This window comes from Stylophora pistillata, chromosome 10, assembly GCF_964205215.1.
Source record: "Stylophora pistillata chromosome 10, jaStyPist1.2, whole genome shotgun sequence".
In the NCBI taxonomy this organism is placed as follows: domain Eukaryota; kingdom Metazoa; phylum Cnidaria; class Anthozoa; order Scleractinia; family Pocilloporidae; genus Stylophora; species Stylophora pistillata.
The window spans coordinates 27,982,399-28,007,135 of record NC_142528.1 but is presented as its reverse complement, the minus strand read 5'-3'; the positions used below and the strand labels follow the sequence as shown (position 1 = coordinate 28,007,135).

At 39.9% G+C, this 24,737-nt stretch overlaps 4 protein-coding genes, 1 long non-coding RNA gene and 1 pseudogene across 9 annotated transcripts in view; 2 read left to right on the top strand and 4 right to left on the bottom strand.

Annotated features, from left to right (window-relative positions):
- The window catches only part of LOC111345279 (target of rapamycin complex subunit lst8-like), a 71,834-nt gene extending 63,824 nt beyond the window's left edge, over positions 1-8,010 (top strand). For 2 of the 4 annotated variants that reach the window (XM_088735312.1, XM_088735308.1), the window contains one exon: positions 7,887-8,010. The gene's annotated coding sequence lies outside the window, so the exon portion shown is untranslated. Of the gene's footprint in view, positions 1-2,804; positions 2,945-7,886 lie in introns of those variants that run through there. The other 2 variants (XM_088735310.1, XM_088735307.1) reach the window with 1 other exon arrangement.
- LOC111319741 (single-strand DNA endonuclease ASTE1) lies at positions 32-5,518 on the bottom strand. Its single transcript, XM_088735324.1, is given in 6 exon segments — positions 32-646; positions 847-936; positions 2,783-3,209; positions 3,211-3,606; positions 3,609-3,993; positions 4,620-5,518. Coding segments are annotated over 5 exon segments (1,680 nt in total). The 5' UTR covers positions 5,045-5,518; the 3' UTR covers positions 32-646; positions 847-889.
- Positions 6,029-11,203, bottom strand: LOC111341286 (single-strand DNA endonuclease ASTE1-like; annotated as a pseudogene). The gene is made up of 4 exons (XR_015992249.1): positions 9,552-11,203; positions 7,697-8,916; positions 7,008-7,091; positions 6,029-6,739 (listed from the first exon to the last, which is right to left on the bottom strand). The product of XR_015992249.1 is annotated as a single-strand DNA endonuclease ASTE1-like (transcript).
- An 866-nt stretch (positions 11,204-12,069) lies between these two features.
- Positions 12,070-17,987, bottom strand: LOC111341303 (single-strand DNA endonuclease ASTE1-like). The gene is made up of 3 exons (XM_088735288.1): positions 16,895-17,987; positions 13,026-14,236; positions 12,070-12,783 (listed from the first exon to the last, which is right to left on the bottom strand). Exons 1-3 carry the CDS (start codon positions 17,329-17,331, stop codon positions 12,527-12,529), a joined length of 1,905 nt encoding a protein of 634 aa, XP_088591414.1. The 5' UTR covers positions 17,332-17,987; the 3' UTR covers positions 12,070-12,526.
- Positions 17,988-18,296: 309 nt separating this feature from the next.
- On the top strand, positions 18,297-19,630 carry LOC148722512 (uncharacterized). Its single transcript, XR_015992267.1, has 2 exons — positions 18,297-18,601; positions 19,204-19,630. It is a non-coding gene; the product is annotated as an uncharacterized LOC148722512 (long non-coding RNA).
- On the bottom strand, positions 18,598-24,404 carry LOC148722511 (single-strand DNA endonuclease ASTE1-like). Its single transcript, XM_088735289.1, has 3 exons — positions 23,525-24,404; positions 19,725-20,905; positions 18,598-19,477 (listed from the first exon to the last, which is right to left on the bottom strand). Exons 1-3 carry the CDS (start codon positions 23,944-23,946, stop codon positions 19,200-19,202), a joined length of 1,881 nt encoding a protein of 626 aa, XP_088591415.1. The 5' UTR covers positions 23,947-24,404; the 3' UTR covers positions 18,598-19,199.
- Positions 24,405-24,737: the final 333 nt, after the last annotated feature.

The window sequence follows — 24,737 nt, the reverse complement described above, 5'->3', positions numbered from 1 at the left end:
TGCATTTATTAGTAAGAATTAAGTGGTCAACTTGAACTGCTAACATTGACAAATTTATTCAAATTTTAGGCTCGTAATGTCGAGTTTATCCAAAATTGAAGCGTGAGAAAGGGCAAACTACAATATTTATAATAACCGAGGTTAATAATTGTCTATCATACCATCATCGAGTTTGTTTTGCACAGAGGAACGTGGACATTTTACTCAGAGCGGAGTAATAGTTTGTGGCAAAACAAAGTTATACAGTAATTCAAAAAATGTGATCGAACCTGTATTTAGCAGTACCGTATTAGGCGATCACCCTTTATTAAGCGGTCGATTGTGAAAGTCCCGAATTTGTATCCCCTTAATTAATCACTGTAATTTTCACTTCTACAAAGCGGTTGCGGTCAACTTTGAATTGGTCCCAACGCCTTGTTTTGTTTTGTCCTCCACCTGTATTTACTGGTCACTTAAAGTGGAACTACTCAATTAAAACTAAGCATAATCTTTCAAGTAAAATTTAATCCATACGGAAGAAACTGCCGATGCTTTTCTCGAGTTCGGGGAGGGTGACGGTGCTGTCAGGCTTCCCCTTTTTGGCACTGATAGCCTTAGTCTCTTGATGCCTGTACTTGTAACCTCTGCATCCCGGCAGCAACTTCTTCTGCAAGGGAACGGTTTATGTTTTGTCTTTGACTATGAAATGGAGTTTGTGAAAGTAAACTGTAACCATTCTTCAAGAACTTTAAGAACAGGACGAGAAAACAATACTGATACCTTTTCTTGATATCGGCCTTAATGTCAACTTAAACGCAGCATCAAGAAAAGTTTACATTAAACTATAAGGACAATCCTTCCTCTTACCTTCTTCGTCCTGGTTGGCAGTAATCGCTCTGTAAAGCTCCTCTTACCGAGAACGACTTGGAGTTTGAATCAAGGATCTTGGCAAAAAACCTGGATGAGAGAGGCAAAATATTGAATTTAACCTGTTTTCTGCTCCATTGCATTTTATCAGGGAACCGAGAACATAAATGAAACATATACTATGCTCTAGCAAATAATAACGTTCATGAAAAAACATCTCTAGACTGGGATTGCGCGGGGCATTTCCTCGGGAAACTTCACAAGCCGCCACATGTTGGAGTCAGGTCTCACCAGGGGCGTAACCAGGATTTTTCAAAGGGGGGATCACAGAGGCTACTCACCATCACCGCTGTTCTCCCGCTTGTATCAGCGGGCTCAGTCGTATTATCGTGGCATGAAAGCACATATTAACTAAATGCAAGAGCCGTTGACGAAAATACTTTACAAAAAAAAAGAAATTAAAAAGTGGGCTTTTCAACAATGGCTTTTACGGCCAAGATATTGTCATGGCGTTTTCGCCAGCTGAATATTGTAGGTTGTTTGCTCTAAAGAAGGCCTACCAAGTGGGAGTCAGGGACACCCAGGACCCCCCCTGGCTACGCCCTTGCTCACCACAGTTCTTTGAAGAGGTAAATATATGATTATTACCCCTTCAAAACGCAATGTGAATAAGACAAGAACAAACGTTATGGAGAAGAGGACACGTGTATACGTTAAGGCCCGTTTAAACGGTTTCAACATTTGTTTCAACGTGCATTCAACACTTTGTTGAAACAAATGTTCGGTACGTTTAAACAGATGGTCCAACATTGCTGAAATCGTAAAAAATGTCGAAAGCTTGTTGAAAGCGTGTTGAATCAAATTTAAATCGGTTTCTGAAACTTTCGTTCAACATCGATTCAATTTTTCCTTTGTAAGGCCTTTGTGAGGCCTTTGAAAGGCCTCCGAACAGCTTTGTTTTTGCGTGCAACATTTGCCCAGCATGCGTTCAACTTTTGTTGAACGCATGTTGGTCAAATGTTGAAACCGTTTAAACGGGCCTTTACACTAGAAACGTTTGCCATGTGTTATCGTATTGGTGCAGTGGCCATTCCCACAATAGCCAAACGGGATTTAAAGAATTAAAGAGCGAAAAGCAAAGATAAAAATGATTACAGGTAATCAACAAAACGACCAAGGGCATGAGGGTCATCAAAAATTTAACAATTATTCTTTGAAATCGAGGTGAATAGTGGCTAAATATTCCTGAAAGCCACTATTCACCGAGATTGCAAAAAATAATTGTTTTAGTATATACACACGAAGTGATCTCGACAAAATTAACAGGAAGCCATTTAAAGGTAATTTCTGCTTGTGAAACTTTAGCGAAACGCGAGCTGAGTTTACGGCCGCTATTTTGTTTTTCACATTATCCACTCGCTCGGAGGTGTATATAGTTGATTAGCCCGAGATAGCGAACCAATCAGATTGCTTGAAACGCCAAGATCACTGAGTGTGTATATACTAAAATATGTGCGCCCGGATTTTACCAGTTTTATAACATAGCTTTAAAAAAAAAAAAAAAACCGCGTGCTCTGATTCACTAATACACTTGATCCACTAACCCGTGAGTAGCATGCTGACGTCCGTTTGTTTTGGGTTTTTTTATCTACACGAAACAAAAGATGTTTGAAAGTCTCAGTGTTGTTGCGACTCTAGCCTTAGTGACCTCCCGCGGGCATCTATAGCTCGACGTCTGCACAGCGCACGTTAACCATTTCTTAACCATTTCGTAGTTCAGGCGAACTGGTAGGGTGCGAATTTGCAATCACGGAGGCGAAACCTCCTTACCCATTTTCCCCACACTTTTTTCATGTTAGAATCGCTTCCAGCATGCTGTGCCACATAAAAAAACACTTTCGGGCCTTCTTTATCTGATACAAATAAAATATATTACCTCTTGCCAATTTCCTCTGTAGGTTATGCACCAGTTGTCCATTGAAAATATTGCGAATGTATGGTGTCGGAACGGGCTCTCGCAAAACACGGTTTAGATGGATGGCGTCTCTCAAAACACACTGCCACTGAGAAAAGCTGTGTGCCGCTTGCACATCAAGGGGTTGGTCTTTGGGATTTTCTAAATATTCTTCCCATGAGCCGTCCTCCAGTTTAACACAACCGCAGAGTATGGCGTCCCGATGACTGGGCTCCAATTTTGGGTTTGCTTTTCTACACAGAAACCGAAGTGATGCTCCAACTAACTTAAGCTCCTCTGGCAATGACTTGATTTTAGTTGTGTTAGAATAAAGCGTGTCTAAGTACATCGCTAACCTTTTATTCCGATCGAGTCTTGGTATCTCACGCAAACATGGTACATGGTATGTTTTCACCGTCGGCGGGTGAGATACTTGAAGACTTGACCTGAAAACCCTCTCTGTCCCATTCTTCAACCGTCGTTCTCTTCCCGCCTTCCAATGGGGCACTGGCTAAAATTCCATACGTGAATTCTCTCAGAGGCTGAAAGCAGCGATTCGTCGACATTTCTTGAGAATTTTCCACTTGAAAATTAAGCAAGACTTCCCCCGACACCAAGCAGCTCATACAACGGGTGGGAAACCTTCCATCGCGGAACCAGCTCAAAACCCACTCTTCGATTTCTTGGTCGTTTTGAGTTTTCAGAAGGCTTGAGACATCGTTGCGTAAAAAATATCCTACCAAAAGACTCTCTTTGATCGTATACACCTGGAGAGAAGTCTTGACAGGTCCTCTTAATTCATTTTTCTGTAAACATGTTGCAATACAAATTCGACCGCCTCTTCCTCTGATGCAGGTGCTTGTAAAATAAGATTGATGATGGCTCGGAACTTTTCTTCTGTTTTTCCAGATTTTCCCGGCAAACTCTGGTGGAATGGCCTTAGTAGCGCCAAGGTTGCGTAATCATTTCCCACTAAAGAGGCAAAAAGAGCAAGCAATTCCGTCCGAATTCCAAAATACTCTGCCAGTTTTGCGCGATGGAAAATGCGAGCTTTCAAAGGAAGGCTGTGCCACTTGAAAGAGGAGATTGGAATAAAACCACGAATAACATCAAAGATGCAGAAGTCGCTGTCGTTGCTTAGAACAGGACATTGGAAATAATTGGCCAAATAAGCTATTTCAGCATCCGCTTCACTAACAAAAGACAAGAAGGTTGAATTTTACTTTAAGATTTGGCCTCGTCACCCGTGAAATTATTCATTAAACCACATGGTCATTATAATAAGCAAATAATCGTTGGTTTTTTGTGAAGAAATAGCGTCGCCTCCTTTTCACATCACACCTTTACGAATGACCGTTCAACAGCAAAAATAATTACCTTCGAATGAGGAAATGGACAGCATGCTACCCTTTCTTTCTCCGACTCGCATGAGTGCTATTGATTTAAATGAGGACAAAATCGAATATGCCGGAAACGAAAATTGTTTCGACTCAAATTACAAATTTCAAATAGCATGAACGAAAGTTCTACTTCAATCTTTTAGGGGATAGAGTATCTTCGAAAAACGTCATGATCTTTAATTACGACCAAAATCAGAGGCAGAATAAAAATCTGACTTTCTCTCTTTCGTAATTTTAGCTTGCTTGAACTACGTTGTTTTTTTTCTAAGTTTTTTACGATGAATCTCAGCAAGTGATATAAACAACTTTCATGGTTGCCTTGTATAACATCTGTTCATGACGTGTCTTCAAAATTAATGTGTGCAAACTGTGATAACTCTGATTATATGTTACCTTTATCCTACTTATTTTCAACTTACCGGTCAGAGACAGCAAATTTCACGTTAAGATCCCTGAGCGCTTGCACAAACACAAAATTCAACAAAAGCGGGCACACGAAGACATCCTTAATTTCTTCTGCTGGTTTTTTTGCGAGAAAATAAGCTTTCTTTATTCTCTCTTCTGACCTCTTTTTGTGGGTTTCTAATTTGTTGTCATTGGTTGCGCCATCCAGGACTACGAATGACTCTACTCCCACAGATTTTAGAGCGTTAAAGAAATTGATTATTATGTCATAGAATTCCTTATATTGCCCTCCGCAGCGTCGATCGAGGCAACTATCTGCGTATAGAGACTTGTATAAAGCTGATCCATCTATGACCAGCTTTGTGTCTCGCCGTAGTTCGATCGTTTCCCAAAGCTGTTCGATTTTTTCGACGAAACTTAAGAGTCCGTGAACGCCCATTACCTTGATGAGAAGCTTAGACTTACGAAACCTCTTTAACAAATAATGGCCTTACTTCCAAGTGCCTGAAAACGAGGTTGAGCGTGGCGTCGGAAAGTTTTGACAGGTTTATAAACAATAAACCCAGATTCGTCATAACCAGTTTTTCTTTGTTTGTTTGTTTGTTTGTTTTTTTTTCTTAATTATCATTTTGCTTGGGGCACTTAGGTTCATGCAAATAAGAAGGACATAATTCACGAGACTCGAGTTTCGCAGTTTGTCAGGAAATCGTGTGAAGAGAAGGTGTTTAGTTAAACTTAGTCCGTGACGTTTTCCTTTGTTCTTGTGTTTTTTTTTTTGTTGCGTTACGTTTCGGTACATATACACGAGGTAGAGTTTGGTCACATGTTTTTTGGACTGTAGCTTCTCACGCGTGTTCTTATCGACGAGCTCTTGCGGCTGTAAACTCTTCTTTTAATCGTTTGGTTTGCACAAAATCTTTCACCGTCTTGTAACCGATTTTTCGTGACATGTTCATACTATCAATTGTGATGGTCGAAAATTAAAGGAATATTACGGATAACGCTCGAAGTTTTGTGCTATCCCCAACAGAAGGTAATTTTTAGAGAAAAGTCCGATTGAGATATTCAAAGTATCATAACAGGATAATAATGAATTATAAAAAAACCTTATTGAATACAACAGTAATTTAGCATGACTTACATGATGTCCTTTTCCGCTACTGAGAGACCATATTCGCGAATTATAGACATCATTCTACACTGTAATCGTGAGAAGAGAGGAAACTAAGTCCTGCAAATATCTATTGTGTCATGTTAGAGTGAACATGGTATGATCAGGTGTTCTCGAGATCATAGGAAAGGTACTGTCGAATCCTGGAGCTTTAAGTTCATCAAGGAACTTCAGCGGTGTTCGTGCAGGGGGAGAGAAGAGAAAATCATTTCATGATTGGCCAGGCCATCAAAGATAAAATTGACAACACTAATGCGGGAACCATTCAAAATATAATTTATTTAAAAGCATACTGATATTTTTCCAAAATTGTAAATTATTTAAAGGTAAATCTAAAACACGGGCGCTTCAGTGGATCAAAGCGGAATTTTAAGTCCTCACTTCTATTTCGTTCACTCTAACCTTAAATGACAGATGAAATCATGATTATTATGCTAAATTACTCAAAAACTGTGTGTATAAATTTTATGACTGAAAGAGAAAAGAAAAAAGAAAACAAACTTTTTAATGATATTGGGTTGTCAAACATTTCAAACTAAGATCCCACAAAAGTCAGAAAGTTGTTGCACTTTAGTATTTGTCGCTGTCCGCAGACCCCTAGTTTCTTTTTCTTTTCAAGAGGAAAACAAAACAGGTTGAAGATGCAAATTCTTAGCTTTCGTTTATTAAGCGAGAGGCGGACCAGGAACATCGAAGAACTTCCCTCTGTGATTGTGGAAGTGCACCTGTTATGTTGGCATGGTTTCCCTTTGTCAATCAACCAGTAGATCTTAAGACGCCACCGTCACTGTGCTCGAGATCTAAAGGGCTCAAGGTGTTTTCGGCGCTGCCCTCTTAGATGGTGATACCTCTCCTGGTGGCCGGGAGGTCGCGTCTAAGACATTTTTCATATTGCGGGGTTTCTACTGTAGTTCATTTTTGGTCAGTGCAAAAGTAAACTTTGCATTCTGGCAGTAACATCGCCTGAGAACAGAACCATTCATAAACTCACGCTGGGCTGGTAATCCTTTTGTATAAAAGTTGTTGCTTTTGTTTCAATGATGTTTTTGCAAACTAGATTCATGCTCCTATGAAGTGGAGAGAGTTTCCTTTACCAATGAGGTTACCACGAACTAAACAGAAGGGTCTGACCTACATGCCTCTAACAGAAGAGGTTGTTTCTTGGATTGCGTATGTCCGTTAAATTTATACTTCAAAAATAACTGAAATACTATTTTCAGTGTGCCTTTACCTTCCCGGTCTGTAATCGCAGTGTAAAGCTCCTTATATCGCAAAAGACTGCTTGGAGAACATAGTAAGGTTTCTGGCCTACGACCTGGTGGAAAGAAAGAAAACAAGAATGATTCTCACCAATTCTTTCTGCTTTTATTCGATGAGGGAAGCGAGGAAACATAACAAAGTTTTCCGTTGCGCATGCGCAGTTTTCTGAGACGCGTAATTTTTTAACTTTACTCTAATACAAACGTTAGAGAACTGAGGTGGAACAATAAATCATCATTGCTGTGTATTGTACCACGATTTTCCCTTGCACCAGGGGGAAACAAAACATGTATTCTCCTGGTTACACTTCTACAATTAGCTCTGTGTTATCGTCCTTATCGCTGTTCATTACGTTTTATAACACTCGAAGGTAGAAGGGTCCCGGTTACACTGGGAACAAAACTGAGTTTGGCAATGAAGACAAGCAATATGACAGGTTTGACTGCCGTGCAGTGTCTAAGTCGCTCAAACTCCATGTTTGGCCGATATAAAGCTCCTATGAAATGGAATCAGAGGGATTAACTAGGTTAATGAGATCTAAGGAGAACCTTAAAAAAGAAAAGGGGGTCCACTCTGGCTTCGTGGGTGCGCAACACTAAGAACGAATACAAAATAATCGACATCGAACGTTGGAAGTTTCGTGACCTGGCGAATACTAACCTTCATTCAGTTCATCTTGAAGGCAATGTGCCAGTCGACCATTAAAAGTCTTTTGAATACACGGTGTCTGTAAAGGCTCAGACAAAACGAAGTTTAGATTAAAGACATCTCTCAAAACACGCTGCGATTGACAGAAGCTTTGCGCTGCTCTCTCATCGAAGGGTTGAGATCTATATTTTCTGGTTTCTAGATATTGTTTCCACGAGCCATCCTCTAATTGGACACAACTGCAAAGTATAGCAGACAGATGGCTTGTCTCCAGGGGTGGTTGCACGTTGCGGAGGAGAAAACGTAGTGATGATGCGACTAACGCGAGCTCTTTTGGTAATGACTCCATGTAAGCTGTGTCTGAATCAAGCGCATCCAAGGACAACGTCAATCTCCTTTGAAGATCAAGGCTTGGAATAGAGCTCAACGAAGGGACCCCATCATTGTAAGGCTTAATATCTGTGCGCGTAACTGCAATGCCCTCTCTATCCCATTCTTCGACCTTCTTCATGTTTCTTCCTTCATCGCTTAAGATATCATACGCCAGCTGTCTCAATGACATTGAACACTGATTGGACGATCTGCTCTCACGGTCCTCAACTTGGGCTCTAAGAAAAACTTTTCCCGCCGCTAAGCCCCCCATAGAATCGGTAGAAAACTTTCCTTCGCGAAACGTGCGCAATACCTCTTCGTCAAGTTCGAGATTATTTTGGGTTCTCAGAAGACTACATACCGCTTCGTCTCGGAAGTAATTCAACACATTTGATTTCGTGACTGTTTATTCTTGAAGGGAATACTCGACAGCTTGCTTTAGCCGCTCTCTGCTTTCACCAAGTTCAATCAATTCCAAAGCGAACTCAAACGCTTTTGTTTCTGTGATTGAGTCAGAGAACTGGGAGAGCAAACTTGCGACGCCTAAAAACCTCACTTCTTTTCCTCTGCGACCATCACTGAAAAGAGTCCAAATTGTGCGGTTGAAGGATTTCAGCGCTTCCCAACTCACATAATCATTGCCTAGTAAGGAAGCGAACAAAGGGAGCAATTCTTCGCGTATTCCAAAATATCTTGCCAAGTTACTGCGGTAGAAAATGCGAGCTGTTAAATGATCGACATCGAAAGAAGAAAGTGGGATGAAGCCACCCTTAACATCAAAGATGAAGAAATCGCTGTCATTCCTCAAAACAGGACATTTCCAATCCCTGGCTAAAGAGGCGATGTCAGGATCTGCTTCACTGTAGAAAAGAAAAGAGAAAAGCAATTCTTTAGAGAACTTACTTCAATGGATTACAAGCGGAAATGTGATTCCACGAGATGAGTACGCCAAACATTATGAAACATGTAAAAAGTCGTATCAATTTGTTCCCTGATATTGTTCAAAATATCGAAAGATGTTTAATTAATCTGAATTGGCTGCCTTTATCATCCCTTCTCTTCAATTACGCTTGCCTTTTATTTTCTTCATTAATATTACCTGTTTCTAGCCAAATCGCTACGCTTGATTAACACTTCTACATCCTCGGAGCTTCCCTAGTTCAGTTCTCCCGCTCGGTGAACAAGAACCTATCGATATCTGCAATTTATTTTGCCTTAATTTCAGTTACGTGTGAAAGTGAAAACAAAACATAACCGGAAAACCTGCTTGTACAAAATTTGCGCGAAGAAAATTTCCGAAATTGACCGGAACTACTGCCTTTTGTGCGAAATAGATCACTTTGTGCGTTAAAAGTAAGGAAAAGCCGACAGAAATGGGGTCAAAACTGTATTTCTCTATCTTTCGTTTCATATCCTAAGCATTTGAACACGACCTTATTTTTCGTTAGTGTAATATCATTAGTGCAGGCTTATTATTTATTTGATAACATCTTACCAGTCAGAAACAGCGAATCTTATGAGGTGATCCCTGAGGACCTGTGCGAATACAAACTTCGCCAAAAGCGGAACTAGAAAGTATTCATCGCCATCAGGCGACGTTTCATCCTTAAACAACCGGTCAGCCGTTTCGATCCTTTCTTGTGCTCTTTTCTTCTGCGTTTCCAACTTCTTATCGCTTTTATCATATGCACCATCTAAAACTACGAAAGATTCTACACCTTTAGATTTTAAAGCGTCGAAAAACAGCAGCACTTTCATGTAAAACTCCTCGTACTGTCCCCCACACCGGCAATCGAAGCCGTTTTCTTTATACAGGTAGTTACACAAGTTATCTCCGTCTATGATAAGCTTTGTGTCTCGCAGCTCGATCTGTCTTCCAAGGAATGGAGCTGACTCTTTAAGATAAGATGTAAGTCCACGAACGCCCATCTCTTGAACCACGACAGCAAGCGAAGCCGCGGAGACACGAACCTAGTTTGCCTTGCAGGCCGATACAAACTATAAGAAGGAGGTTATGGAGGAGAAAACATTACCACAACGAGAGTGTTGTTGCCAAGATTCAAACTTTCATTGACTAAAATACCTGATTAATTTTTTTTTCCTCAGCTCCTCACTCGGTCGTGGAGTCTACGAATGGGCTTGAATTCTTTTAATCTCATTTGATTTAAGGTGGCTTGTACCAGTTTTCATCTTTTTGATGGTTTGTAACTTTGAAAGAATACAACAGAAAGACTGACCAAGGCCAGTTGAACACTTTTACGGGGTTGAATTGCATAATCATTGGTTATCCAAAAATAAGTGTCATTTCGTCACTAGCAGTTTCCATGGTAACGCTTTCATCGGCTCATTCAGACGCATTTTTTAGCTTGTGGCTTAAATGATTCGAAAACTAACCTGCTGACCCCCTGATTTTTTTCAGTGATTGCTTTTGGCACTTGAAAAGGGAAATGCACAAAGATTTTTAAAAAATTCTACGGAGCGGAATTTCAGAAAATCTACAAAAAGGGCAATTTTCACACATCACAAATTTCCTTCCGTAGAATTTACTAGTTTTTTTCTGATGATTCCTTTCGACGTCATTATCATATTGGAACAATTAAAAGAAGGGGTCACCGGACTTGTTTTCATGCAATAGATTTCGTGAGTTTAGCAATTTCCACGCACGTTCTCGCGCATTTAAAAATCTGGATTCTATAAGATCAACATTTGCTCATGATCTGTTTTAGCTTCCTCTGAAAATTGCGTGTGCTCGCGCGAGCACCTACGATCTGATGTTTACAGACGTTTACTTCGAAGAAAATCATTAAACAGCCGTCAAAGAGAGCCTCCCGAGCTCATCTTAAAAATCTTACACATGACTTCTGGCTATATCATATTATTTTCCTTGAAGTTTCAAAGTCTTCTTCCACTTCAGGTAGATTATCCTTCACTTGAGTTCTTCTTTTTTCGCCGTCGCAAGATTTCATATCGGTTGAATATTTCTTTTAAATGTGAAGTGAAGCAACCTTTACTTCTCCGAAAATCGTCTTCGTTATCTTAGTTTCTGTCTCCTGCATTCACAGTGGCCGCTCAAAACATCAGATACAAGCTCTTTGGTAAACTTCTCACAAAAGTAGAAAAAATTCCACGCGCCGCCATCTTTGTTTCGAATTTTCATCTTTTGATCTCGCGCTTCTTTCGCACGTTTCTCTGACGCGCATCACGCAAGAGTGACCTGTTCCCCGCGCGAGGAAACTGGTACGAGCCACCTTAACCTTGGTTGGTAACATACAAACACTACGACACTAAATAAGGGCCTAAATTTCCATTCGCCTTTTCATTATCTTTTTTTAGTTATACGAAACTGAAATTCACCTTCCTTGTAAATTCTAAATCGGAAAGTATAATATAAGAGATAGACGCGAACCTAGTTTTCCTTGCCGGTCAAGCAAGCTCAGAAAAGGAGGTCAAGGAAGAAAAACCTCAACTACAATGCGAGCGTTGCTGCTCAGGATATCATTCTTAGTCAATAACCACAGATACTCTGTTTTTTTGTTTTGTTTTGTTTTGTTTTTTTTTTTTTCTCAGCTTCCTCGCCCGGTAATGGAGTGAGGGAGTGAGATTTTTTTCCCTTAAATCAAAAAGCAGCAATCGGTAAAGCAAACAGTGCAATAACTCCAGTAAGCCTTACTTTTCATCAACTTTTCACATCATATGAAACTGAACTGAATTTACTGTCCTTAGCTAACTTATGATAGAAAGATAATTTTGGTTTTATTAACAGAGGTGATAATATAAAATGGCGACCTTAAATAATTTCAAAGCTGACGTTAGCCCATCATCTTTCGCTCTGATAATGGGCTAACGCTCGAAACGTCAGCTTTGAAACTCTTTACGGAGGCTAATCTATATTATTAACTCAGTCGATAAAACCAAAATTACCTTGTGGTACTCCCCCATCGACGCAGCAACACAGTTCTTAAGAAACTTCCGCCCTTTGTTATAATAAGGTGACTTAAAAGTAAAGCAAACAATACAGCAAAGAACTGAACCCTTTAGTCATAAATGAATTGAAAAAATAATTATGCGTTCAGTTTGTTGAATGAAAAGATAAGTAAGGTACATGTACTTTTAAAATCTTCCTCAATGAATCTTAGAATTAAACCAACAACTACTTGCGATGTGAAAAATAAAACTAAGCAGGCTTCAGTATCATTTGCAAAGAAACGGATATCCCCTCTATGCGAAAATTCTAATCAGGAATATACCTTAATTATCTATTACAATATTACATCTACTATAGTTAATATTCAGTTACAATAAACACTTGAAACAAGGGTTGTCATAAAACCCTAAAAGAAATACGCAATGTTTACATATTATACGTTACATAGATTGGAAAGGTCTTGTAGAGACTCAAACTTTAGTATAACTTCCATTGTTCTTGGCTTAGTTCTAGTCCCCGTCCTCGTCCTCGTCCTCGTCCTCGTCCTAGTCCTCATCCTCGTCCTCGTCCTCGTCCTCGTCCTCGTCCTCTTCCTCGTCCTCGTCCTCGTCCTCGTCCTCGTCCTCGTCCTCGTCCTCGCTTACGCATAAAAGAGCAAAACGATTTGTCGGGAACAGACTGTTGGCAGATGACGCGGCATTTTGGTGGGAAGCCTCTTCTAATGAGCCATCGGTTGCTGCATGATAAAGTTTTTCTAAGCGCTCGAACTGCTCACTAGGAATAAGATCCCTCAGTATGATGCCTGAATAAGTAGGAGAAAAAGAAAAAATTGGACGCGTCTTTCCGTTTTTTCCTCGAAAATTACAGTCAATATTCAATGTAGTGCCAGTACATGTCATAGTTAGCAATAAGCGTTCAGTGTTCCAGTCATTCTTTGAGACATCCTAAAACAGCAGGCTTCCTGAAAAAAGATACTCAGATAAGTATTTTTTGAGAAGACTGAGAGAACTTATTCACATGAATAATACTTATATAGTAACTTACCTCGTTTCAACTCTTTAAGGAACTTATGCGCCAGTGGTCCATTAAAAGTCTCGTGGATACGCGGTGTCTTTACTGGCTCACGCAAAACAACGTTAAGTTGTATGGCATCTCTCAGAACACACTGCCAACGACAGAAGCTTTGCGCCGCTCCCTTATCAAAGCGTGGCAATGGAGTACTTCTGAGATGTTCTAAATATTCTATCCAATGGACTGTCTCTGGTTTGATAAAACAGCATAGTATAGCAACCAGATGCAATGATTCCGGTTGCGGCTGCGCTTTTCGGAAGAGATAACGGAGTGACGCTGCAAAGCAGATTAGCTCCTCTGGTAATGACTCCATTTCTTTTGTCTTAGAATCAAGAGCTTCTAAAAATTTTAATTCATTCAGTGTTCCGTCATCACTGAGGCCCGCCTGAGGTGTGATATCTTGTTTTTCGTAGTCAGACCCCTTTCTATCCCATTCTTCAATCTTTTTCACATTTCTTCCTTCATCGCTTAAAATGAAATACACCTGCTTTCTCAACGACAAAGAGCACTGATTAGGGGATGGTTTCTCCTGGTCCTCAACCTGGGATCTAAGAAAAACCTTTCCCGCCGTCAAGCCGCTCATACAATCGGAAGATAACTTTCCTTCCCGAAACATGCGCAATACCTCTTGGTCAAGTTCAAGATTATTTTGGGTTTCAAGGTTGCTGCGGACCACTCCGTCTAGGAAGTAAGTCAATAAATTGGATTCCTTGACCGTGTATTCTTTAAGGGAATGCTGGACAGCTTTCTCCAGCTTGTCGCTGATTTCACCCAGTTTTAACAAGCTCAGAGCGTGTTCTACCGTGACATCAGATGATGAAAAATGGAGGTTCTTCGCAAGGCGCCAAAATTCTTGCTCTATTTTTGGTTTTTGCTTTTCTTCATCAGAAAGCTGAATTTTGCGCTCCAACTCGTCTTTAAAAGGTTTTAACACTCCCTCTTTCACGTAATCATTTTCTGTCAAGGAAACAAACAGAGGAAGCAATGCTTCACAGATTTTTAAATGCTCCGCCAATTCACGGGGGTAAAAAACGCGAACTTTACTTAAATCGAGAATTTTTCGAGGAAAGAGAGTGGAAAGTCGGATCCACCCAAACTTTGCCGTGACTAGGAAATCTGCGTCGTCGGATAAAACAGGACACTTCCATTCCCTGGCCAAAGCGGCGATGTCGTTATCCGCTTCACTGAAAAAAAGAAAATCGCACGTCACCAATTTGTTTCAGATAACAGATGTTCCACTTTGTTTTAATGTCTCTCATCATCGTCCCTCGCTTATGATGTCCAGATAAAATTAGAATCATAGGAACAAGAAACTACCATAAAATTTAATTCATAATCTATTTTTTCTCTAATTCGATGATGAAATTTTCTCTTACAAGGCCGTCTCTCACTTTTGACTGACGCTGTAGAAAACACCACGAAAAATGAGAACGACTTTCATTGAAATGCCATTTCCTAGGTGCTAAACCCCTCGTTGTCGCTTAAGGTACGGGCACCTGACCTGTAGGTTGCATATGCATTATAATGATTCGTTTGTTAAGAATTATTAATAATCCTTGGGATGATAAATTTTCGATGTTAAGGAACAATGAATAAAAATTTGCAGCATATCCAAGATGTCAGGATAAAGTCTTCATGTGTTCTACTTATAGGGAATATCTAAACGCCTTAGCCCTTTCATACACAATACTTTAATGCTACGCAAATAACCGATTTCCACGAATCCTCGGTCAACTCTTTCTTGGAAACCCCAACACCAGACAACAGTCCATTCGTTTCAGTATGGAGATGTCGACAAACAATGCACTGCCTTTTCTTCGTGTGGAATTACTTAAGAATGGCACCCGACCAATGGTGTTTAGAATCAACAACCTAGGGCCATCTTCTCAATGCATAATAAAAGCGACACCAACTTCCGGTATGAAAGACTGCTTGTAAAACAATGCTAAACCAAGCTTGAAGCTATCATCCTCTTATAATGCATGACCTCTTTTTATACCGGAAATGCGTCAATACCTGCAACCCACTTAGTCTATAAGTACATCTAACTGTGCGCAAAATGTTCTTACACTGTACAAAAAAAGGGATTTGCCTGAGTGGTAAATGTAAGAGAAATTTTACTTTTGCCTAAATTTGCTTAGTTTTGCTCAGCAGCAAAGACCATCTTTGCACTATATTTGCTCCCTGCAGCTAAGCTGTTAGATGCCACATTTGCATTAAATTTACTTGTACGTGTGCTGAATGTTGAGCACAGTTAAGCAGTTATTTTTCCAATGTTTTTGAGAGGTTCAAAAAAATATAAACTTTGGACAGCACACAAGTCTGCTTATGCATTCAAGTTAACTATAAACAAGTTTGCAGTGGTTTACAAATGCTTCCAAATTATTGTTATCGGATCCCTTTGCTAGAAGAGTAAATATGTGTAAAGTATCAACATTGAACTCGTTTGCTAGGTTTTAAATGTGTGTAAAGTATCAACAATGAACAGGTTTACTTCGGTTAGTGTGTGTGGTCCGAACATAAGCAGGGCCCCATTTAAACCAGCTATTTGCTGAACTGGGCCACCCTGTCTAAATATTCGCAATAAACAAATAAATAAGCATGCATGTACGTTAGCATGGGTTTGAAAATATGATCAAATATTTTATATCAAATAAGTTTGCTTCGGGCTGGCTATATGATTAAAGCATCGATATTTATTTAAATCAAATTTAGTCTGTTTTGTGAATCTATTCAGTGAGTCTTCGATCTATAGCCATGCTTCGGGGATGCTATTTGCATGTAGAATAAATGTTCGACTTGTTCTGTTAAATCTGTTAAATGAGTTTCAATCTGTAGAATCTGACTCCTACGATTTTGGTCAGTAAACTAGATGGAAACGTGTTCCAAAATAAAGCGAAACGCCAACAACAAACTAGAGCACATGGTATATACCATAATATGCAAACTAGCCTAGTTTCGCATTCGATTATTGCATAGGGGGCCTCCATACGCTTGAAAAATCTTGCGCAGCTAATCTTCGGTATCATTTTGCAGGTTGTTTTTACGTGAGACTTACGATGTTTGCGAGCGAACTTTGGTAACGTGGTCAAGCCGCTCTGTCGACGAGCGCACTCATCATCTAGCATCTATGGATTGTCGTGTCGTGTAATTAGATCCCAAACAAATCAGTTCTTCTTAGCCACTCCGAGTAGTCTTTGAAAACTGAGCCGTGACTCAACACTAATTCAAACACTTTGACTCTAAAGCAGTAGAAAGGTTTCATAGGTTTTTCTTGCAGCTTCCTCGATTTGTTAGGCTTTGCTTTCATGTATTTACTAAGTGAACTTCGATGAGTTACGCATGGAAGACGCCATCGCAATAGCAATTTTAACGTTAACTGTCTGAGTTTAAATGATTTTTATCTTGAGGCTCGAAAGCCAAACAGTTTATTCGATCGTCAGGCCTCACTTCATCTCAGTTTAGGGCCCCGCATATTTTCGTTGTTAGTGTTCATGGGATAAAAGCCTTTAGGAATAATTTTTTACCCTTTTTCTTTTCACTTTGATCAACTTTGATGAACTATAACCGTCTTCAGGTTGTTATAATAAACTCCGGCTGGAAATCCTGCCCTCTCCCAGAAGAAGCATGTATGCATTAGCATCTGACGACAAACTAAAACTTATATAAGCCTTCAATTCGGCTGAGTTTGAAAGCAAGAACAAGACACGAACCACAAAGACACCCTCGCGTCTTTTGTCCAATCTTTTCAGCATTTCTAAACGCTAACTTCGGAAAGTAATCAAATTTTTGTATAAGCCCTATGAAATGCATGCTGATTTATTTATCTGATTACATCTTACCAGTCAGAAACAGCGAAGTTTATGTCGTGATCTCTCAGGTCTCTCAGGTCTCTCAGGGCTTGTATGAATACAGACTCTGTCATAAGCGGAAGTAAGAAGCGCTTTTTTCCATCCCAAATTTTCTTTGAACGTTTGATGCCGTCTCTAGCTCTTTTCATCTTTGTCTTCAACTTTTTGTTAGTTCTGTCGAATGCGCCATCTATGACGACAAAGGACTTAACACCTTTGTCTTTCAAATCGTCAAAAAACGACACAACTTCGTCGTAAAACTCTTTGTACTCCCCTCCACGCCGGCAGTCGAACTGGCCCACTTTTTCATAGAGGTAGTAACGCAGGTTGTTTCCATCTATGACAAGCCAGGTCTCTTGCAGCTTGATCTCTTCCCCAAGGTGTGGAGCTGACGTGTCAAGAAAAGTTGTAAGTCCGCGAACGCCCATTCTTCGAAATAAGACAACTAGTGAAACTGAAACACGAACTTAGCGTCCCTCGCTAATGAAATCCTCCAGGTATCCCATAATGCACCGTGGACAGGGCGGTACTTCACTTTGAAATGTTCACGTGTCTTTTTATTATTCTCTCAAACGAAACGCATTGGTGTTCACTAGTTTTCCACTGTTTATATTACAGTCAGGACATTTACAGGGAAGAAATGACAAATGAAGGCTGAAGTCACTCGAGTTTAACTCCCAAAATTAAAACATAATTTATAGAAACGAACTGTGTAATGACCTAACATCTCCAATGCTAGAGGGACAAAAAAATTAATCCACTCGTCTATAATTGTTTAAACACTGGTGGATTGACAAGTGAAGATTGAGGCTTTTTATCGACGTGCCTTTGTTTTGTCTTTTAAGTAAATCTTAAACTTAAAGAACTGGACACTTTCCGAAAACATGCAAATTCGCCTTTTCAATTATGTTTTCCCTGCACTTGTTATGCAAATTCACAGGAAAAACACTACTCGATGAATATATTATGACCTGTTCAGCCAGTCAGAGGAGCACCTGTCACCGTAATGGACAAAATTAAACTTTACTCGCAGCATGAACCTAGCAGGTGTTGGCGGCTTAGTCTGTTTCATACCTTTTGGTCCCGTGCTGTGGATTGCTTCAAGGAAATTATTCCAACCGAAGGTTTGGGAGTACTATGATTCACCTTCGAGCTTTAACTTTAATTTTAGCGATATAGAAGACGGCAGCCCCACATAACTTTCTTGGATGTTTCATCGTGTTTCTCAGTTTCTAAAATGATCCACTGATGCCAACAAGAGAGATATTTCAGAAAACAACTAAAGGAACTACGAAAAAGAAAGCTGCCTACGATCATTTGGATGTTGCCCTTCACTTCGTATCCACTACTTCATCTAACTTCGGTTTTCCAAAGGAAATGTCCAAGGTAGCGGTTATGCTGCTTCCATTATCAACAAAAAAGGGATATAGCTTTAACACTCAGTATGAATTTAACGCTGAAAGTGAAATTTTACTGACTTAAGTTGCCACTCATTCATAGTTTCCACGCGAATTTAAACAATGGCCTTCGAAAACCATCTTTGAGATCGAGATCTCAAATACACAATCGGCTCAGGGACTTGTACAAGCAAAATATGTGACCTGATTACCCAATTTACCTCAAAAATTATTCGCTGAAGGCGACATGAATATTGTTGAATATTCTCGAGGGAATAATTGTTTTAGGACAATTGCTCAGGTAATTTCGAATTATATTGATGTTGAAACCAGTCTGTTACAATTGTTTTGACTACTTGGTTAGTCTACACTAGAATTTAACATGTTTATTTAATTCAATCGGCAAAAACTTCATATCTTTCTTTTTAAAAGTGTCATCCAAACATAAAAGCATCTGTTGTGCTCTTCGGAATTGAATTTTCTTCCATTGCGTTAATCACTTCCTCGGCAACATTGAGAAACGCAAGGCAGCCATTTTGAAATTTAGCGCCCCTGCCATGATCACCTCGCACGAGTTGTTTTAACGAAGCGAGGAATGACGCAATCCTCGACCGATCAGAGCGCGTACATCTCTCTGATCACATGAACAATGATATTAAACAGATGCATAGGTGACAATTGAAAATTATTGAGATAATCGTGTACAGTAAGAAATTTGAGGTGATATCTCCTCTAAGCGAAAATTTTAATTAGGAATATACCTTAATTACAATATTACAAGGGTTCTCATAAAACTCTAAAAGAAATACGCATTGGTCACTTATTATACATTACATAGATTGGAAAGGTCTTGTTTAGACTCAAACTTTAGTATAACTTCCATTGTTCTTGGCTTATTTCTAGTCCTCGTCCACGTCTTCGTCCACGTTCTCGTCCTCGTCCACGTTATTGTCCTCGTCCACGTTCTCGTCCTCGTCCACGTTCTCGTCCTCGTCCTCGCATAAAACAGCAAAAGGATTTGTCGTGAACAGACTTTTGGCAGATGACACTTTCTTAGGCGCGGTATTTGGGCGGACTGAGGGGTGAGCCTCTTCTAATGAGCGACCGGTTACTGCGTGATAAAGTTTTTTTGAGCACTCGAACTCCTCACTAGGAATAAGATCCCTCAGTTCGATGCCTGAATAAGTAGGAGAAAGAAAAACAAAAAAATTTGACGCGTCCTTCCATTTTTTGCTCGAAAATTACAGTCAATATTCAATGTAGTGCCAGTACATGTCATAGTTAGCAATAAACGTTCAGTGTTCCAGTCATTCTTTGGGACATCCTAAAACAGCAGGCTTCCTCAAAAAAGATACTCGAATAAGTAATTTTTGGGAAGACCGAGAGAACTTATTCATATGAATAATACTTATAAAGTGACTTACCTTCTTTCAACTTTTCAAGGAACTTGTGTGCCAGTGATCCATTAAAAGTCTCATGGATACCCGGTGTCGTTACAGGCTCATCCAAAACAACGTTAAGTTGTATTGCATCTCTCAGAACACACTGCCACTGACAGAAGCTTTGCGCCGCTCTCTTATCAAAGCATGGGAGCCGAGAACTGAGACGGTCTGTCTCTGGTTTGATAAAGCAGCAAATTAGAGCGATCAGATGCAATGATTCCGGTTTGGGCTGCGCGTTTCGGGAGAGATAACGGAGTGACGCTGCAAAGCAGATTAACTTCCCTGGCAATGACTCCATTTCGTCTGTCTTAGAATCAAGAGCTTCTAAAAATTTTGATTTAGTATCCTGTGTTTTGTAATAATTGGGGCCCGCCTGAGGTGTGATATCTTGTTTTTCGTAGTCAGACCCCTTTCTATCCCATTCTTCGATCTTTTCCACATTTCTTCCTTCTTTGCTTAAAATGAAATACACCTGCTTTCTCAGCGACAACGAGCACTGATTAGGGGATGGTTTCTCTTGGTCCTCAACCTGGCATCCAAGAAAAACCTTTCCCGCCGTCAAGCCGCTCATACAATCGGAAGATAACTTTCCATTCCGAAACATACGCAATACCTCTTTGCGAAGTTCAACCTTATTTTGGGTTTTAAGGTTGCTGAAGACCACTCCGTCTAGGAAGTAAGGCAATAAATTAGATTCCTTGACCGTGTATTCTTGAAGGGAATACTGGACATCCTGCTCCAGGTCCTTGCTGATTTCACCCAGTTTTAACGAGCTCAGAGCGTGTTCTACCGTGACATCAGGTGATAAAGACTTGAGGTGCTTCGCAAGACGCCAAAATTTTGGATGTTTTAGCTCTTCTTTATCAGAAAGCTGAATTTTGCCCTCCAACTTTTCTTCGAAAGGTGTTAACACTTCCTCGCGTAGGTAATCATTTTCTGTCAAGGAAGCAAACAGAGGAAGCAATGCTTCGCAGATATCTAAGTGCTCTGCTAATTCCCGGGGTTTAAAAACGCGAGCTTTTTTAGAATTGGGAATTTCGCTAGGCAAGAGAGTGGAAAGTCGGATCCACCCAAACTTTGCCGTGATTAAGAAATCGGCGTCGTCGGATAAAACAGGACACTTCCATTTGCTGGCCAAAGCGGCGATGTCGTTATCCGCTTCACTGAAAAAAAGAAAATCAAGTTGTTTCAGAGAACAGATGGTCTACTTTATTTTAATCTCTCTCATCAGCTCCCGCTTATCGTCCCTCACTTGTATGATGTCCAGATAAAATTAGAATCATATGAACATGAAACTACCATAAAATTTAATTCATAATCTATTTTTCTCTTATTCGATGATGAAATTTTTTCTTATAAGGTCGGCTCTCACTTTTCACTGACTCTATGGGAAACACCACGAAACACATTCAATGAGAGCCACTTTCATTGAAATGCCATTTTCTAGGTGCTAAACCCCTCGTTGTCGCTTAAGGTACCTGCACCTTACCTATATGTTGCATATGCATCATCGTGATTCGTTTGTTAGGAATTATTAATAATCCTTGGGATGATAAATTTTCGATGTTGAGGAACAATGAAGAAAAATTTGCAGCATCTCCAGGATGTCAGTGTAAAGTCTTTATGTGTTCTACTTGTAGGGAATATCTGAACGCCTTAGCCCTTTCATACACAATACTTTAATGCTACGCAAACAACCGATTTCTACGAATCCTCGGTCAACTCTTTCTTGGAAACCCCAACGCCAGACAATAGTCCATTCGTTTCACTATGGAGATGTCGACAAACAATGTACTGCCTTTACTTCGTGTGGAATTACTTAAGATTGGCACCCAAACAAAGGTGTTTAGAATCAACAAGCCAGGGCCATCTTCTCAGTGCACAGTCAAAGCCATACCGACTTCCGGTATGAAAGACTGCCTGTAAAAACAATGCTAAACCATGCTTAAAGCTATCATCCTCTCATAACGCATGACCTCTTTTTATACCGGAAATGCGTCAATACCTGCAACCCACTCAGTCTATAAGTACATCTTACTGTGCGCAAAACGTTCTTATACGAAAAAAGGGATTTGCCTGAGTAGCAAATGTAAGAGAAAGTTTACTTTTGCCTAAATGTGCTCAGTTTTGCTTAGCAACAAAGGCCATCTTTGCACTATATTTCCCCCCTGCAGCAACGCTGTTAGATGCCACATTTGCATTAAATTTACTTGTACGTGCTGAATGTTGAGCACAGTTAAGGAATTATTTTTCCAATGTTTTTGAGAGATGACAAAAAAATATAAACTTTGGACCGCACACAAGTTTGCTTATGCATTCAAACAGGTAACTTTGAACAAGTTTGCAGTGGTTTACAAATGCTTCCAAATTATTGTTATTGGACCCCTTTGCTAGAATAGTAAATATGTGTAAAATAGTATCAACATTGAACTCGTTTGCTAGGTTTTAAATGTGAGTAAAGTATCAACAATGAACAGGTTTACTTCGGTTAGTATATGTGGTCCGAACATAAGCATGCATGTAGGTTAGCACGGGTGTGAATATACGATCAAATGTTTGATATCAAATAAGTTTGCTCCGGGCTGGCTATATGGTTAAAGCATCGATATTTATTCAAATCAAATTTAGTCTGCATTGTGAGTCTATTTGAGTTTTCGATCTATAGCCATGGTTCGGGGATGCTATTTGTAGAATAAATGTTCGACTTGTTCTGTTAAATCTTCCTAATGAGTTTCAATCTGCATAATCTGACTCGTACGAGTTTGGTTAGTAAACTAGATGGAAACGTGTCAAAAAACAAAAGCGAAACGCCAACAACAAACTAGAGCACATGGTATATACCATAATATGCAAACTAACCTAGCATCGCGCGGGTAAGGCAAAAACTAAATATGACTTATTACAATCGACGCTATTCGATTCCTGTATAAGGGGCCTCCATACGCTTGAAAAACCTTGCACTGCTAATCTTCGGTATCATTTTGCAGGTTGCTTTTACGTGAGACTTATGATGTTTGTGAGCGAACTTTGGTAACGCGGTCAGGCCGCTGTGTCGACGAGCACAATCATCTATGGTTGTCGACTCATGTGGTTAGATCCCAAACAAATCAGTTCTTAGCCGCTCCGAGTGGTCTTTGCAAACTGAGCTGTGACTCAACACTAATTCAAACACTTTGACTCTGAAGCAGTAGAAAGGTTTCATAAGTTTTTCTCGCAGCTTCCTCGATTTGTTAGGTTTTGCTTTCATCTATTTACTATATGAACTTCGATGTGTTACGCATGGAAGAAGCCATCGCAATAGCAATTTTAACGTTAACTGTCTGAATTTAAATGATTTTTATCCTGAGGTTTCAAAAGCCAAACAATTTATTCGATCGTCAGGCTTCACTTCATCTTAGTTTAGGGCCCTGCATATTTTCGTTGTTGGTGTTCATGGGATAACCGCGTTTAGGAATAATTTTTTACCCTTTTTCTTTTCAGTTTGATCAACTTTGATAAACTATAACCGTCTTCAGGTTGTTATAATAAACTCCGGCTAGAAATCCTGGCCTCTCCAAGAAGAAGCGTGTATGCATTAGCATCTGACGACAAACTACAACTTATATAAGCCATCATTCGGCTGAATTTGAAAGCAAGAACAAGACACGAACCACAAAGACACCCTCGCGTCTTTACTTGTCCAATCTTTTCAGCATTTCTAAACGCTAACTTCTGAACGCAATCAAATTTTTGTATCAGCCCTGTGAAATGCATGCTGATTTATTTATCTGAGTACATCTTACCAGTCAGAAACAGCAAAGTTTATGTGGTGATCTCTCAGGGCTTGTATGAATACAGACTTTGTCATGAGCGGAGCTCGAGGTAAGGAGCCCTCTTTTCCATCCCAAATCTCCTTTGAAAGTTTGATGCCTTCTCTAGCTCTTGTCTTCTTTGTTTCCAACTTTTTACTAGTTGCGTCAAATGCGCCATCTATGACGACAAAGGACTCAACGCCTTTGTCTTTCAAAGCGTCAAAAAACGACACAACTTTGTCGTAAAACTCTTTGTACTCCCCTCCACGCCGGCACTCGAACTGGCCCCCTTTTTCATAGAGGTAGTAATACAGGTTGTTTCCATCTATGACAAGCCTGTCTTGCAGCTCGATCTGTCTCCCAAGGTGTGGAGCTGACGTGTCAAGAAAATTTGTTAGTCCGCGAACGCCCATCCTTCGAAATAAGACAACTAGTGAAACTGAAACACAAACTTAGCGTCCCTCGCTGATGAAATCCTCCAGGTATCCCATAATGCAACGTGGACAGGGCGGTACTTCACTTTGAAATGTTCACGTGGCTTTTAATTTTATTATTCTCTCAAACGAAACGCATTGGTGTTCACTAGTTTTCCACTCTTTATATTACAGTCAGGACATCCACAGGGAAGAAATGACAAATGAAGGCTGAAGTCACTCGAGTTTAACTCCCAAAATTAAAACATAATTTATAGACACGAACTGTGCAATGCCCTAACATCTCCAATGCTAGAAGGAAAAAACAAATTAATTCACTCTGTATAATTGTTTAAACTTTGGCGGATTGACAAGTGAAGATTGGGGCTTTTTATCGACGTTCCTTGATTTTGACTTTTTTAAAAGTGATTCTTAAACTTAAAGAACTGGACACTTTCCGAAAACATGCAAATTCGCCTTTTCAATTATGTTTTCCCTGCACTTGTTATGCAAATTCACAGGAAAAACACTACCCGATGAATATATTATGACCTGTTCAGCCAGTCAGAAGAGCACCTGTCATCGTAATGGACAAAATTAAACTTTACTCGCAGCATGAACCTAGCAGGTGTTGGCGGCTTAGTCTGTTTCATACCTTTTGGTCCCGTGCTGTGGATTGCTTCAAGGAAATTATTCCAACCGAAGGTTTAGGAGTACTATGATTCACCTTCGAGCTTTACCTTTAATTTTAGCCATATAGAAGACGGCAGCCCAACATAACTTTCTTGGAT